The 17,616-nt window shown below is 44.5% G+C and overlaps 1 protein-coding gene across 1 annotated transcript; it reads right to left on the bottom strand.

The window, feature by feature from the left end:
• Window positions 1–1,309: 1,309 nt before the first annotated feature.
• On the bottom strand, window positions 1,310–17,586 carry LOC143112156 (serine/threonine-protein kinase DCLK1-like). Its single transcript, XM_076274405.1, has 13 exons — window positions 17,506–17,586; window positions 16,466–16,563; window positions 9,689–9,794; window positions 9,129–9,355; window positions 8,820–8,939; window positions 7,814–7,960; window positions 5,582–5,715; window positions 5,386–5,463; window positions 5,066–5,162; window positions 4,722–4,802; window positions 4,247–4,336; window positions 3,431–3,504; window positions 1,310–2,862 (listed from the first exon to the last, which is right to left on the bottom strand). The coding sequence occupies exons 1-13, from the start codon at window positions 17,519–17,521 to the stop codon at window positions 2,805–2,807; spliced, it is 1,326 nt and encodes a 441-aa protein (XP_076130520.1). The 5' UTR covers window positions 17,522–17,586; the 3' UTR covers window positions 1,310–2,804.
• Between the last annotated feature and the right edge of the window lie 30 nt (window positions 17,587–17,616).

Genomic DNA, 17,616 nt, shown 5'->3' with positions numbered 1-17,616 from the left:
GCAATAAAGCCAGCATGATTTGTAAGTATCCACTGCAGATTTTGGATTTTAATGTAATTGAAATGAATGTCTTAATGCTAACACTTAATAATATATAATGAAATTAATTTAAAAAAAAACTGTTGGCAATTACTTTCTCTGCACTGCGATGTATCAATTGTCAGTTTTCTAAGCCATGAATACGTCAACCCCTTTATGTACCGACATCACTATGCAACACAGGATTAGAAAATATTTAAAATTGAATATGGATAATGTTTGGTAGATGTAAAGTCTTAAAAAAACATTCCAATTCTTTGCTTAACAGTCGAGGGTGTGCTTCACGAGGGAGAATATTTGCAGAGTTGCCCTGACTGTCTTGTGTTCATGGACAACTCACGTGAGAACGACGTCTCGTCCAGATACTTATTCCTCTCCAGTAAGATCCCTGCGTTGTGGCACTCCTCCTCGACCCCATTTCAGTGCTGATACTAACTGCTGCTATTTCCTGAATGTTGACATTGCTTATCTTTTCACCGTCTCTTAGAGAAGGAGGGTGATTTGAAAGAATCCGAGCTGGAGACTTTGAAGAAGCAAGCCGAATGCCTGAATATAGCGCAGGAAACCTACACGTATGGAACAACAGGTTTGTGTCAATTGTCATGATCATCGTCATTTTCATAAATGATAAATGAAACACATCTGTCAGCTGAAGTTGTACTTTGAGGTGTCCTAACATTCATGCTTTCTTCTGCAGATCTCTGCCCCTATGAAAAGGTGTCTACCCTGCAGTAGATAAAGGACATCTACAGTGTGAAAAACAACATATATTGTTTAGACACATCAGTGGATCTTGATGCTCACCTTCTAATGTAGCCATCCTATACTGCTTGCCTGTGTGTGTGTGTGTGTGTGTGTGTGTGTGTGTGTGTCTGTCTGTGTGTGTGACTGTATGTCAGCCATATTTCTTTTGAAATATTCCTGTAAATGAATGAGCACTGTGGTGTTGAACATGTCTTTGTTCTTTTATGAGACAGACACAATGTTATGGACCTATAATGCTGGGCACGCACACCTAGTTGTTTCACAAATGCACAGCCAATGGTGGAATGATACTTTGACAGAATGGTCAAATCTGTCCACAATCTACAGTATACACATAATTTTCAACAACAAAAGCAAGTATTGATGAACAGATGTGTAATACTCAGTTTTAGAGAACCATGTGATGTAAGACACTATGCACGTTATACAGTATGTAATAAATGCACACATGGAATCAAGAGTGTTTTTGTTAATTATTTTAATAAACCTCTTTTGAACAGCGGTGTTAAGTCAAACAGTGCCTCCTGCACAATGCACTTGATGAAATGCATTTCCATGAAGGCCAAAGGCTTCAAACATCCTCACAATAGGCCAAAGCCTCCGCATTCACTCTATGAGAGACACTGAGATGCTATAGTTACTACAACAGCTTGATTCAGTCACAGACCTATGGAAGGATGAGTAACGTTGACCAAAGTCCTTTGTCTGTCCGACAGTATCAGTGTATCAACATCATTTCGAGCGTCACCGGCATTGCCTTCCTGTTGAAACTTTGCACGGCTTTCTGACTCGCTTCTGAAGTGCGCATCAATCCTGCGGTGGCATCCGGCTTTGGCCAGTCTTCTGTCTGCTCCCTGTGGTCACACCCGTGAGAACACGTGACGCTTGCACTTGCCACCCAGCATAACACAATCTCCCTGAAGGTCATCACGGACAGCTGAGCGCTTCCCTTCCAAATGGGACTCGATCAATGTTGATGTTATTGTGCTTGCTTGGGCTTATGACAACTACATGTATACACTGATAAACATTTAAAACCGTTTGCTTTTTATGTGCTCTGGTTAAGATAAAGAAATAGATTGTGGATACTAAAATAATCAGAATAATACTATGTACATAGAATAGAAAATGCTCCCACCTCAATGATACACATAGGTAGGTTAAATATTGCGTGTGGCAAGTCGTTTAATCTTTCAAAAGTGACCATTTCTGTTTGGAGACAGCAGAAGAAATGGGTGTCCATGGAACACTTAACTGATTCCCAAGCCTCTATTGCCTAAAGTCAACTAATATCTAATACTGAGCACTTTATTGGTATGAGTTGGATTTTCACATATATTTTTGGTTAAATGACAGTTAAGGACAAAAAGATGATCAAAAAAGTAAAGGTTTGTGAATGAAGAATCAGGTAGTTGTTCAGTCTGCAATAAAGTAGTCATTTGAAGTACTCATCATTCAACATGACTATACGTGATCAGACTCAGTACTGCTGGGTGTGAGCTTGGTTTGGACACGTTCCAGAAGATTCCATAGATCTATAAGTGTGTTAAGTGGAATAAGTAAACCAAGTCAGTGATGAACAAGAATATAAAAAAAGGGCAATAACTCTCTCAGACCCACACAAGCACATTTCCCAATCACCACATAACTCTCCATTTCTCTGAGTGTGGTTTATGGAATGTAAGTTTCTCACAAAAAGTCTCAAAGTCACTCGTTTCTCTCCGGTTTCCCCTCATCACCCGAGTCCTCGTACACCCCATCCACCCTTTCTCTCCACTAGGTCTTCTCACCACGCTCCACAGGAGGGAGAGCTGGGAGAGTAGACTCCTGTCGGATGACCGCTGGGGTGTAGTCTCCGGACTCTGGTGTGATGGCGGGGCTGGAGCTGGGGGTGGGACTGGGTCAGGGAAGAGGTGGGAGCGGTGGTGGCTACTGGGCGGCTCTGTGGTCTGGTTGGTCTGGTGGCAGGTCAGGTCAGGTCAGGTCTGGTCTGGACCTCCTTACATCCTGGTGGCATCTTCGTCGGAGAACCGGCCCCTCCTTATCAAGAGTGGGGGTCTGGGGGAGGAGACAAGGAGTACAGGTTCAATCATCGGGTTCGCTGGAATATGTGTGTGTGCGTGTGTGTGTGTGTGTGTGTGTGTGTGTGTGTGTGTGTGTGTGTGTGTGTGTGTGTGTGTGGAGGTGTGTCTATGTCATTCTTTCTCTGTCTCAGATCTCTCTCTTTCTCTCTCACACACACACACACACACACACACACACACACACACACACACACACACACACACACACACACACACACACACACACAGTGAGAGAGAGCACTCATGCTATGTGTGTTTGTCTTTGCACATGTGCATAATGCACGTGTCTGCATGTGCATGTGTGCAGGACCTGCATGTGTGTGCCACTTGTATGCGTGCTTTGCTGAGTGTTGGCAAAAAAGAGTTGATAGCTTAAGCAAAGCTCCAAAACACTGGGCTTGAATCCTGCATCGGTCTGTAAATATCAGCACACAAACACACACACACACATACACAAACACACACACACACACACACCCACACGCACACACACACACACATCACACTGACTGCCAAGGAGTTGCTATAGCAACATGCCCTACCTTATCCAGTACATGCCCGGGTGCTGGTAGTAGTCTAAAGAGCCTGACCTCTGGATAGCGAACTCCTGGTCAAGCTGAACACAGAGAAATCAAACAAAGTGCATGTGTTACTCCGGAAGTAGAGAGCCTCCGCCCGAAATCTGATCACAATGCTCACACTGTCCACTAACAATCCAGCAGACCAGCACGCTGAAAGCCACGCATGTCGTCAATCAGAGTCTATTGAGACTATTTACAGTCTTTATAAGAGGGTCTGGCACCAAAACAAGGCCTGGCCTCAATAAGTCCACTGTAATTGATGGAGATCAGACAGAGAGACAAAAGGCGGAACACTAGAGTCATGGAAACATGGTGGACACAGTCGCTGCTTTTGTTAGGAGAGCAAAAGAGCTCCATTCCTGCCCAGTAACCGGGCAAACTCTGTTCCGCAGAGTGGACAAAGGGTTATGGGGGGGGGGGGGGTTAGAAGGGCAGGATGGGAGATATTTTAGGAAGACTTGCATAATGCTAGCATTTTCGACAAGTAATAATAATGATGACACCATATTCTGAAGCAACTGCATCAGATATTTACATTTTCAAAGGAACATTTACATTTCATACTGCATGATAAACAAAAACAACTTAGTAAATCATCTACTGTGATCATTAAAAGAGTTGTGAGCAGTTTTCATTGTGAACAAAGAGATAAAATGACCCCCAATATTTTGCTCATAGACTAAATCCACTCATTGGGAAGTCTACCTAATTCAACTCTTCAGCTGAATCTAATGTATTTGTGTGTGTTGAGTGTGTATTAGTAGTTGCAGCTCTTACCGTGCTGTTGGGTTTGGGGCTGGTGTTAAAGTGCTTCTTGATCTTCCCTGCTACAGACAGCTGGTGCTCATTCTCAGACAGACCATCATCCTGGGGATAAATGAATATCTGTTTACTTCACTTGTTTTCAGGGGCTGTCTATTGTTACAGTGTGAGATGACAGTGTCTGAAATGACTGATATTAAAGGGTGGGATGGATATGACAAATACCACAGCACAGGCTGGTGCATTTAAATGGCAAATATGCAATGGAGATGCATGGAAATCAACATGAGAAACTAATACCCATTATTATCAGACTGGTCTGGGTCGACATGTGGACACATAACCCTGTTTTACTTGTGCTTATATAACATTTTAATCTAACTCATAATTATAATTAAAACAAATGAAATGGAGGGCCGTTTTGAATGTGTTATATAAACGAGGGTACAAACGAGGGAGGTGGAATGAAAGCTGTTTTTGGGACACTTACATTGACCCACGGATGTTCTAGCACTTGCAGGGCTGTGTACCTCTGATCCACCTCTACCTGCAGCATGGAGGTGATCAACTCCTGTGTGTGGAGAGAGAGAGAGAGAGAGAGAGAGAGAGAGAGAGAGAGAGAGATTATTAGTGACATTGCTATTGTTGTTTTGTTGTTGTTTTTATCATTCATTCATTTTGTTTTATTAATCTTTTAACAGATACTGCACGTGTCTATCTGTATTTGAAATATGTTCTCTTTGGGAGAAAGTCCGTGTAAATGACGCACTCTCGTTTGATCTAGAAACACATAACACATCTATATAGCACATAATTACAGATACTACAACTGACCTTTGCTGAGTCTGAGACGTTATCCCAGTATGGGAGGGGGAATTCTAGCTGTCCCAAGAGGATGTGGTCAAACAGTGTCTCCTGGTCATCATTGCTTCTGTAATAGAGGTGATCGTGTTATTACAACATTCACCAGTAGGGGGCACTGCTGTACAGTATCAAGGACGGAAAGAGAAAAAAAGAAAAGTGTTTCATAACAGCTCACACTGCTGCAATGTAATTAAAATCTAAAATTTAATGATGTACTTAGCATGAGATTACTCAGTGAATGACTTTATTTATCTGACTGAGGCTAAGGAAATCGTGCAAACAATACTCACCCACGGAAAGGAGGAAACCCACACAACAAAATGTATGTGATGACTCCTGCTGCCCAAATGTCCACCTTAAGGCCATATCTGTAGAAGAGGCAAGCAAAGGGACAGGTCAGAAACCTGCAAGGAGTCACAGAACAGCTACACATAGCATTGATTCTACAGTACAAGGAATGACTTGTCACTCTTTGCTTCAACTGACCCGGTCTCTGCTATGATCTCCGGTGCTACATAAGTCGGGGTGCCACACACAGTGTAGAGCGGTCCGTCCACCACCGTGGCCAGGCCGAAGTCGCCCAGCTTCAGAGACTTAGTCCCATCCTGTCGCTCGTAAACCTGCAGCGAGGGAGAGATGAGAAAAAGCATGAGAAGAGAGCCTTCACCTCCTATTACTCTAGACTAGCACGGCCAATATGTGAGATGAGATCTGAGAGATACACATAAAAGCATAAACTGAAGGTAATCGAGTTCAGCACTGTTTGGATGAGTATTGTCCACAAAACATGAAATGGAGCATTTCAGGTTAAACACTTCATTATGTAATCCCCAAAGATGTAAATAAACTACTTCAATCATATTCAGTACCTAAATAACAAAAAAACAGGCCGGAACTGGGACAATGGCACATAAACCCAGTGCATTCAAATATTGGCAGCCAAAAGCTCTCATCTCACAGACAAATCAAACACTCAAGGATAAGAGCGACTGCTGATGTTTGTGTGTGTGTGTGTGTATGTGTGTGTGTGTGTGTGTGTGTGTGTGTGTGTGTGTGTGTGTGTGTGTGTATGTGTGTGTGTGTGTGTGTGTGTGTGTGTGTGTGTATGTGTGTGTGTGTGTGTGTGTGTGTGTGTGTGTGTGTGTGTGTGTATGTGTGTGTGTGTGTGTGTGTGTGTGTGTGTGTGTGTGTGTGTGTGTGTGTTTGTGTGTGTGTGTGTAAGTGTTGCGCAGCCGCTCTAGGATTAGACACAGACCAGCTTTGTTTGCTGTTACATAAGGTGTGTAGCAATGCGTTAAACACAACTAAAAAGGAGAAAGCCCAGGATCCTGAGGGTATCAGTGTGGCTTTATGGAGAAAGGCATGCTTCCAGCCACAAGCAATTATCTTTAGTGCACACAAGTGAGCGAGAGAGGGAGAGAGAGCGAGTGCATGAGATCGCCAACAGCAGAGGCAATTTGGCCCTCCGCCCGTACGTCTGAGGAAGGGAAACGTTGATTAAATTTGACCAGGAGAAGAGCAAGAGGTAGCAGGCAGGGAAGTGATACTACAGACACACACACACACACACACACACACATACATACATACACACACACACACACACCCATGGGGTCGTGAGGCAGGGGAAGCAGTTTGACGTCTGTCCCTGTGAAACACTAATGGCTAGACAGAGCCCGTGGATAGACCTCAACAGTTGTTAAATCCTTAAATCCTTAAGGGAAAGGATGATTACCCTTAAATCCAAGCAACCACTCCATCATCTTCTAAAGCACTCAGTATTTTGTCTGATGCTTGCATCTTGCTTTTATATAGCCGCCATTTTAGAAACACTGCTATACAGTCATGGCAATAAAAGTCTGAATTTGTTTCCCCCAAAAAAAGAGATTTGAAATCTCTTTTTTGGGGGTTGCTGAAAGGCTAGATGGAGATTTGGTACAGAGGGTGACAGGGTAAGCGCCCGGCTCTGGTACGTTGATGTCGTCTAGAGGCTGGAAGAGAAAGGGGCCAGCTGGCTTGAATCATGTCTGCCTCCTCCATGCGCTCTCTCTCTCTCTGTCTCTCTCTCTCTCTCTCTCTCTCTCTCTCTCTCTCTCTCTCTCTCTCTCTCTCTGACTGAGTCACCCCGGTAGACTGAGCTGTCGCTGGGGTGCTGCTGTGTCTGCTGCCTGTGCTCGTGGGGGCTCGGGTGATTCAGCAGTGGCTTCGCTCAGCACCGCCGCAGTGGGGGGTGGGGGTGGGTGGGGTTGGGAGGGGGTCTCAGAGATGAGATGATCAATTGCGTGGGCCGAGCTCACACACATACACACACAGATGCAGAAAAAATGCTCAGATACACGCACACACACATACTGTATACACACAAACACACACACATGCGCACACACAAACACCACCAACCCCCCAAACACACACATACACACACAAACACCCCTAGCCATAACACACACACACACACACTTATACACACACACACACACAGACACACACACACAGGAAGTGACATGTGCTTGAAGGCATGGTTGGGTGCTTGTTCCTGCAAGGGCTTTCACACATCTCCGTCCTGCCGGGCAGGAAGTGAGATGCCGTCATCATCCTCACATCCCCAACGCCTGGGTTCACCTCCACGCGCCTCCCTTACATAACGCATCGGCGGTGATGATTAATGGAGACCCCACGGTGCACTGCGGCGCACTCACACACACACTGTTGTCTCACCAGCAGGTTCTCAGGTTTGATGTCCCGGTGCACGATGTTCAGGCTGTGGAGGTATTTGATGGCGTTGGCCAGGTGGAACAGCATACGGCCCGCGTCGCGCTCTGTATATCTGTTTGCTGAGGTGATGGCATCGAAAAGGTCTCCGCCCTGCAGAGAAAGATGAGCGTTGCTTGCATAACCATTCAAGTGTTGAATTGCATTATGCTCATAAATCATAAATGCTAGTTGGCGTGCCAATGCTATCTAAATGTTAAAATGCTGGTCCAGTACATTTTCGAGTACATTTACATTTACTCATTTAGACACTTTTATCCAAAGCGACATCCATATGGGTGGTGGTAGCGTAGTGGTTAAGGAGCTGGGCTAGTATGCAGTAGCCTGAAACGTTGTGGGTTCAATTCTCGTGTGTCCTTGAGCAAGAAACTTAACCCCAAGTTGCTCTGGGAACAATGTAGTCCCTTGACTTATGTAAGTCACTTTGAATGAAAAAAATGTTAATTATATTACAAGGGCCATTGTCATTCATGACACTGAGTACAGTGCAGTAGTATAGGACATTTCGGAATCATATATGCACTGTCTTTGCTAGCTGCTGTAGTGCCTGATCACTCCTCAACATGCCAGATTCCTCTTTTGGGGAGAAATCCTTCGTCATGACCTCAATCTGAGCTATGGGTGCATGGCTTGGGAAATCCCCTTTCACAGGGAACTAAGTGGAGCAGGGGCAGTCTAAAATAGTGTGTCTGTTCACACAGCCAGCAGTCCTTGAAGGAAGCAGCTATCTATTACTCAGTTCATCTGTAAGCACATAAAGTGTTTGATTTCACCCCATAATCATGACTTTACCTAAACTTGAACAATACATTTCCTTTATGTGTTTGACGGTGTTTGTGTGTGTACAGTATGTGTTTGTGTGTGTGTGTGAAGATATGTGTTCATGATTTGACATACCCTACATTTAGAAACGTGAACACATTATACATGGCATTTAAAAAGTTCTATGTACCTTGACCAGCTCCATGACCAGGTAGAGTTCGCTGTATGTGTCCATCTCCTCGATTAGCAACACGATGTTTGGATGCTTCACTCGTCTCAAGATAGCCACCTCGTTCTGGACCATGTGCTCCTGCAGAAGCGACACAAAAGTTTACTGGTCAGAATGTTCTGGGTCATCAAGAACCTCATTTATAAATCATGATAGACATGTCCTCAGTGCTAATTAATAGATCCGCATGGACTACCAAACAAATAGAAATATATTTTTTAAAAGGAAATGAATGGTCCCAAAGAAGGAGAACATCGGTGTCTTGTTTACCTTTCCCTGACATCTGCCCTTGTTGATGATCTTCAAAGCGTACGCCCTGCCAGTGGAATGCTCCACACACTCTCGCACCACAGCGAAGTTCCCGTCTCCGATCATGCGTCCGACCTTATACCTGTCGGAGATGGAGGCTGGCACCACTGGACAGTCATCCACCTCAGGGGCAACTTCGGGGGTGACTGTCAGGGCAACTTTACGATCGAATTCAGGTTCAACCTCAACTGAAACACAGGGCAGGAGACCCACATCAATCATCATCATCATCATCAACAACAACATCAACATTTCATAATTAATTATTTCCATCAATTTCATAACCTAAACTGATGATATTTTGTTCAAGATGGAAAAGCATTTATTTGGGGTTCATTTCATTTCATTGCCCCTGTACCCAGGATCCATAATCATCAACCAACTCAACTGGCAGTTGTTATCTTCTCTATAAACCAGACAAAACTGTTCAGCACTATCATGCAAAATGCTAATTTTAGCAGTATGACAGTAGCACTTCTGCTTCTCCTTATATAAGAGAAACCACCTGGGAGGCACCTTACCATCACTTATCTGTCCATCAGTCCTCTGCTCATCATGGATCTGTTCGTCTCCCTCTTCTAGAGAGACCTTTGCAGAGTCAAGAGAAATGGAGGAGCCAGTGGAGCCCTGGGAGAGGGAAAGAGAGAGAGAGAGAGAGATGGAGAGAGAGGAAAGGGAGGGGAGTGAGAGATGAGCAGGAAAAGAGAGACAGAGAGAGAGAGGAAGAGGTAGCTTATCAACACAATGAATTCAAACTCAGTGGAAAGTGGAAACCTACTGCATGTGAGCACTTCCACACATCCACACATCCCACCTTTGGGTTCTGCATTGTCCCTCTCAGCCCCCAAAACACCTCTCCCCCTGCCCCCTCCCTCTCTCTCCAGGTGTGCTTCTCCTCCGGACACACGGCAGCAGGTAAACAGCAAACAACTTGATGCCCCGTTCACCGGTTGCCATGACAGCAGGCAGCAAAAGTCAGAAGGTTACCAATGGTGCTATAAATTGGTTTTCTCTCATGTCCGCCGTCAGTCATGCTGAGTACCCAATACCCACCCCCCCCCCCCCCCCCCAGCCCTCACCCCCCTCTGGGTTTCAGGGATAAAGTCATTGGAATTCATCCTATTGCTCTGAGCCCTCTCAGCTCTCTGTCGAAAGCACAAGGCAGTAATTGGGCATATGGGCACAGGTGACACCCTCTCACCTCAACCCCGGAGAGACACAAGAGTGTGAAATGCCACTAATGGCTGTAATTATGGGTAAACACTGCAAGTGCAGAACAGGGAACATTCTGAAAAAACACTTCCATTTGATGTGTAGTTGAAAGACATCAGCCTGGAGAGACATTGCGTGTTGGATCAGACATTCATGAAAAGACGAGCGGGTTGTTGAGCCTATTTTAGTTCCGTTTCTCTCCCTGTTTCCTGTCCTGTTCTCCTCACATTAATGTTCACTGATACCACTGAAACAAACCACTGTTTCCATGGAAACTGGCAATGAGAGCAACACCATTTCCATTGAATGAGGCGAGCTCATGCCCATATAAAGGCGCTTCTTCCTTCCAGACAGGAAGCGAGCTCAGACACCTGTCCAAATAAGTCATTTCCTGTGTCTAACCAAGTCTGCAGAATTCAGAATTAATCAGAAGAGCACTACTAGTTATTAGAGACTGGCTATGAACACATGATCCTAGCAAATGTTGACTGAGTATATTGGTAAAGAATTTGTACTGTATCCACATACATATTACAGATAAGTAGCAATCTGGCTTGATGTTTTTGATTTTAGACAGTTGTACTAGTGTAGGTGGTGTTGTGAGCTTTGAGGGTGGCAGTAGGTTACTGATAAGAGGTACCGACTGATCCCTGATTTAAATGAACAAACACTAATTTCTGGCTAGTCGTTGGAGTTGTGCTTAGAGCTGCTTTTATAATCCTGTGCACGCTCACTACCACAGTTACTTCCACTTTCCCACATGTTCTTGCAGTATACTGTGACCTCTATACTGTATACCATTCATATAGATGCAGCATGCCTCAGATGTCTCTCTGCTGATTGTTCCTATTTAAAACAAGAGTGCTATGCACTATTCATGCATGTTTTCCAATGAACTCAGTTGTATCCCATCCAACTCGTTGCTTGCATGAGAGGGAAAATATTCTTAAGCCCCCCCTCCTAAACCTAACACTAACCCCCCAGCCCCCCACCCCCAATATCCAACGGCACCTCCTGTTCCCAGTACACAGCTCTACCCCTCACTGCCAACCCCTCAGCCAGAGACCAGAGAGAGTTTGAGGGAGACGGGGTGATACTCTCATCCCGTCTGGATTAGGGCCGAGGCGGAGGCCCTCGCTGCCCTGGGCCTCCCTGATTGGTGAAGACAGAACAAAATCCCTGTGTCCTAATGAGACACGTGGGGACAGACATTAAAAAAAAACGTACAAAAAAAAAAACGTACAAGTAACCGTAACGCCACGTGGAAATTAATATCTCCTCTGCAAAGGATCCGAAAGCCTTGGCAGTTCTGTTTTATCTGCCCGGTACACGCACCACTGGCCACTGTTCCAACCTTTTTTTTTCTACAGCGGGTTTAAATCTCATCCCGTCCTAAAGTATCTGCCAACTGAGGGCTAAAGTATCTTCCAACTGAGGGCTGTCTTGTATGAGGCACATGTATTGCATGCTACTCGCGTTGCTAACATGATTAAAACTCCCCAAAAGGCTGTGCGAGAGGCTTTATTTCCTCACAGGACTGACCTAAATAAGGGGGAAATGGTTGAGATTTGTCTAACTACTAAAGACATCAAGCTGGACTTTGGCTTGGTTCTTGTTTAATAACTCAGGAAAGGTTCCAGATTCATATGAAACACAACATATACACAATGATGCTGTCCACAACAAGCACATAACACATGAAATATTCACAGGATGAAGCTTGGATGAAATGAGAGAATAACTAAATGACATGAAAACAATAGGAAAAACAATGGAAATCAAATAATAGATTTAGAATCCTATTTAGATCCTACTGAGATTTAGAAAACAAAATGGCCCTATAATTGCTCAGCAAATCAAAATGAACGAGGAGAGACTGACAAACATCACAACATGAATGAAAGAAAAAAAGAACAAAAGAACAAATCTACAGAACATTCAGAAATGAGATGGGAAATGCTGCACACATATGTAACAGAAGGTAACCCCAAGACAACCAAACCCGAGACTGACAATGAATGAGACCAGTATCACACTGTTACCTGGGTGAATAAATAAGATGTTGAATGGCAGTTGTAGAAGATGAACAGATAATCTGTACATTGCTGGTTTTTGAGAGTTTAATGACAATGAATGGTAAATGGGAGGTTGCACTAACAACCAAAAAAATTCCAAAACATGAGCTGTACAGATACTAGGCAAAGTGTTTGCAGGAGGGAGATGCTGTTTATGACAGTAGACGCTATTTGGATGGATGTGAGATGCATGAGAGAAACACAATTTGCACCATGAAAGACAAATACACCACATGCATTACAAACACCATCACCTCCCACCACACAAACCTTTACAAAACGACCCCCAAATAAACAAACAAACAAACAAACACACAAACAATATACATAAAGCAGAAAACAAATGTACAAATCAATTGCACTCTCAACTGGACTCCACAGCACACATGCAACCAAACAGACACTGATGAAGCGAAAGAGCATGCAACTCATCAGGCGTGAGCACTCTGTGGCCAGCTAGTAATGGTTAACGTGTGAGAGATAAGGAGACGACAGGGGAGAGGTGAGATGCCATCCCCACTGACACCCACATAGCGTGTGAAGTGTGTGGAGATTTGGCCTTTAAATGAAATGACGCCGGAAGTGAAAATGTGAAGAAATGAAATTTGAAAAAAAGAGGGGGAAAAAGCACAGCACCCTTTTTTTTCCATGATCACTGACATGGTTTTAATTGTGGTTGACCCTCTTTCTGTTTGCGGATGAAGGAAAGGGGGAAGGGAGAGTTAACAATGTGTGTGTGTGTGTGTGTGTGTGTGAGAAAGAGCCTCAGGATACGTGGCCAGCAACTATACAGTTAGGAGAATGCTAAAGATTGTCCTCTTGTCTCGTTAATGTCTTTAACTGGGTCACACTAGATCATGCCTTTCTCTGCATGCCTGGATCCATGATGGAGCTTCAGGATGAGAATAATGATCCATGAATAATTAACCAGATATGGTCATGTTAAATATTTAAAATATTGGTAAAACAATGAGAAGAAAACAAATTAATTTCAATCACAAAATATGATTGAAAGGATAACAATGGATTTGGTTAATGCTACTGTATGATGAAATGAATATGCTTTCTATGTGAGGGAGGTGCCTGAAAATATCTATTATACTGAGTTATGCTGCCAGGGAGGAATGATGGGCATTTGTCCCAGTTTTCAGTGCCAAGACTACCTTACTTTAGGGACTTCATCCACAAATCTCTAGTTTCCAAAGTCTATTGATCTTTTAATGCCTGTAAAACTACTCCTACCAAAGATGCTAGGGCCTAGCAGCTAGGCAATGAGTGATGGAAAATGGGCAGACTTTGATACACTGAATTCTGAATGAGGACATACATTTGGTCTCAGCAGCTCTCCATGGTATGCGACACAAAGCCTGCAACAGATCTGCCTAGAGGACACGGAAACGTGCGCAGCAGGCGGCACACACTCGCTAGCTCTCTATGCTGTGACACACTCGCTAGCTCTCTATGCTGTGACACACTCGCTAGCTCTCTATGCTGTGACACACTCGCTAGCTCTCTATGCTGTGACACACTCGCTAGCTCTCTATGCTGTGACATATCTAGAGTTCCACATCATTATTACACAGGAGCAAAGTGCGTCACATACACTGAAGCCGTCATGAGCCCCCAAACCGATGCCACTAAGCTCAACCTGTTCATGACCTCAGGTGTCCTTGCCAGGTGTCCTTGGCAGGTGTCCTTGCCTTTCTGTGCATTGTGGATGAGTTTGTGATGAGGATGCAGCAGAAGCGCTTACAGCCAGACCTGAGCATTGCACGGAAGCAGAGCTTCTCAGCGAGCATATGGAAAATACATCTCACTCATGTGGGAGATGGTCCCCTTCCCCCCATTCACAGATTGTGAAGTAGGGTTTTCTCCTCCCATCCACCACCACCCCCCACTTTCCTCCTCTCTGTCTTCAAAGTGCGACCCACTTATGAGGCAGATGGTTGAAAAGCTACTATGATGCCTCTGCCTTGGACTGATATGGCTGTCCCAAATTCTGCCTCATGGAGGGATCAGACAGATGAGAACAAAGAGAGAGAGAGAGAGAGAGAGAGAGAGAGAGAGAGAGGACTGTTCTTTCATCAGAATGAAAATCAGGATGGGATTTGCCATCAGTCTCCTTTCAAACATCACTGAATGTCATACTTGTGTATGACTTGTGTGCTGTTTGAGGGATGTGCTCAATGGGGCTGTAAGAAGAGTTTTAAAATTCTTCTCAAATTCGTCAATGGAAATGTTTTTGTCTCTCTATGAAAAAAAAAACATAGTCTATGCTAGTTCCTCCTAACGTTCAGCAGAAGTTTATGGACTCATCTCAATCACAAGGCTGGAGATTCTACTTCCCTACACCACAAATATCGGTGACAAAAAATGTCAGACAACCATTTCATTCTGCAGAGAATAAGGCTCTCTCAGGGACAACGTTAACAAACTAAGCCTATCCACAACCGCACCCTGGCACGACTGAGGACACGAACAGGAGTTACACAGCGGTATAAACATAGAATAACGTGTTTTACATTATTTAGCAGTGTCTAAAAATAACAAAACTCTTGCCTTGCTTCCTGTGTACCCAGGGCACGTATTTTCAATGCAGAGATAAGTTCCGGAAAGAAAGGAGTCCTGAACACTGAATACTGATGAAGTTCTCATTTGGGGGTTGGGGCGAATAATCTGTGAATCTGGTAAACGACAGGACAGAAAGGTACTTCCTGTCTGGCCTGGAATAACATGACTGATTCCAGGTCAGTCTCTAATCCTCTGTGTTGCCTGAGGAGGGCATCCTCCAATTAATCCTCACCCGGGACAGTAACGGCACACTTCACAGAAGCGCTAAGCAGCAAATCAAATGCCACACGTTTTTTCTCCTCACAGGCTCTGACCACTTGACCACTGCCAACCATTAAATCCGCTGGCAGCTATGGATAGAGTGGCAAGTGTTAAATCTACTGGATGCGGGGCTGGAGGCCTCGAGCCTAGAGGATGAGGTCATGGCGGACAAACAAAGCGGGAGGAAGGGCACAGAAAAAAAAAATTTTTAGCTTAGAGCTAGAACAAAATTATGCACAGCCACCAATGACAAGCGAGATTGGGGCCTGGACTTTTCTGGTTTAACATTCAACGCTTCTAGAATTAAACCTCTCCCCGTCATAAGTCTCGAAGGCGAGATTAGGGGATTGCTTTGATGTAGTCGCACACACACACACACAAACACACACACACCACACACACACGACCACAGGCCTGCATGCTTAAACCCACTCTCATACACAGACTCTCGGACGGAAAGAGAATGGCAGAGAAATCCCATCATCCCTGTCGAGTTGCATGCTCATTTCCTTTGTCTTTTGCTTTGTGGTAGCTTTAATTCACACAGATGGTTCACTAGCACGTCTCTAGCATGAAAAGCACGTTACACTCGTACAGAACAACAAATCTAGCAAAAAGGCAGCGGGGGCACTCTCCACTGTCAATCACTGGCGTTTGGGGCTCTCGAAAACCACAATGGTGGCATGAGAACGGAGAAAGAGAGAGAGAGAGAGAGAGAGCGCCTCGCGGGACGAATCCAATGCAGCTGCCTCGGCCCAGTCAGTGGTCAGCCACCCCATTCACAGACTCTAAGGTTTTCAGGGGATTACTCAATTGGTCTTCCAACACGCTAATTCCGCTATCAGAACTCAAGGGAGTTCAAGCTGTGCATTCAGTTGTGACCTGGTCCTTGTCCTGAGAAGACAGAAGGGGCAGGGGGTTGGGTGTTATAAAGTAGAAGGGCCTTGACAGCGTGTCTTCGGGGGGTAAGATGCTAGCTTCTACGCACTGGGGACTAACAGAGGAGGACAACACTCACATGGGTTGGGTGTGTGAATCTAGGAATGTGTGAAGATAAAGTGTGAGAAAGAAAGAAGAGGGAAAAAAAGTGAGAGTGAGGAAGGGGCACAAAGGAGAGAGAGAGATATATAGAGAGAGAGAGAGAAAGTAGGAGAGAAAGATGATCACAGGTGATCTTACCTTGCGTTTTCTCATGTTGGCTTGGCTGATGGGTGAGGGGCTGGGTGACTTCATGGAGTGAGGCGTTGTCGACACCGGACTTGCTGAGGTCCCATTCACTGAGGAGAAGAGAGAGAAGCTCTGGCATCGGTATCGAAATGCACACTGAATGGGAGAGATTACAGCCTGCACCAACCTCCCTCACACTCACAGGAATTCATTGAAACTGAGGAGGAGAGGGATGAAGAGGATGTGGAGGAGGAGGAGGACAGAAAAAATAGCCCACAGTGCTGTTTTTTCCATCTCTAAAACAGGCAAAATATACAGTCTCTCACAAGCTAGAGTAATCAGAAATGGGACATGGATGGTTTTTCCACAGTAAGCGACAGCACATGAGTCCAAAACCCTACACTTCACTTTGATCGTGTGGCTGATCCTTCATACCCAGTCTAAAAGACCAACACTGCTCATTTCTAGCTCTGATACCAATAGCCTTTTATATAGCTGTGCCATTGCCATATCTGCAGGTGAGGATAAATGATTCCAAATGAATCCTCCAACAACCAGCACCCAGTTTACACACATGCTTATATATATATTAATATATATATATGCTGACAAGCTCTCTCTCTCTCACACACACACACACACACACACACAGTTTGAATTTCAACGTTTGGATGTAAAATGATTTCATCTCCCCTGATTACAAACACATGAACCCCAAAGGTCTATAGAAGAAATCATTATCAACAGCCATCATGATCAACATCAACGCTAATGAATTTACAGCGTGAGAATTCAGTGTAGGCTACTCTAGTTGTATAGGCTATTCCTGTCACCATCATTATAATGCTATTTTTCCGCGATTTTCACGCTGCCATTATATTAGTTGTCAAAAAAATTGCAGATAGCTCCTCTGCTGAACTTAACGGTGGCTCACAAGACCGGCAGTGTAAACTGATTTACCAAATAGAACGTTTTTTACTCAACAGCATGATTCTCGCCCGCTTACATTAAGCCAATAAATATGTGATTGATATATTTCACCTATGTCCTACCTTCGTATTGCAGCATGGCAAAGACACAGTGCCTAGTCCAAGACACCCAGTGACAGTGATGGTACTCGCGGAAGCACTGGATGCGATAGAGCTTGTAATGAATGAGAGTGA

The sequence above is a fragment of the Alosa pseudoharengus genome, unplaced genomic scaffold, assembly GCF_046254945.1.
Source record: "Alosa pseudoharengus isolate Yale_2024_CS ecotype anadromous, Long Island Sound unplaced genomic scaffold, YU_APseudo_1.1 YU_APseudo_1.1_scf_8, whole genome shotgun sequence".
Classification (NCBI taxonomy): Eukaryota; Metazoa; Chordata; class Actinopteri; order Clupeiformes; family Clupeidae; genus Alosa; species Alosa pseudoharengus.
This window is presented reverse-complemented; position numbering and strand designations above follow the sequence as displayed.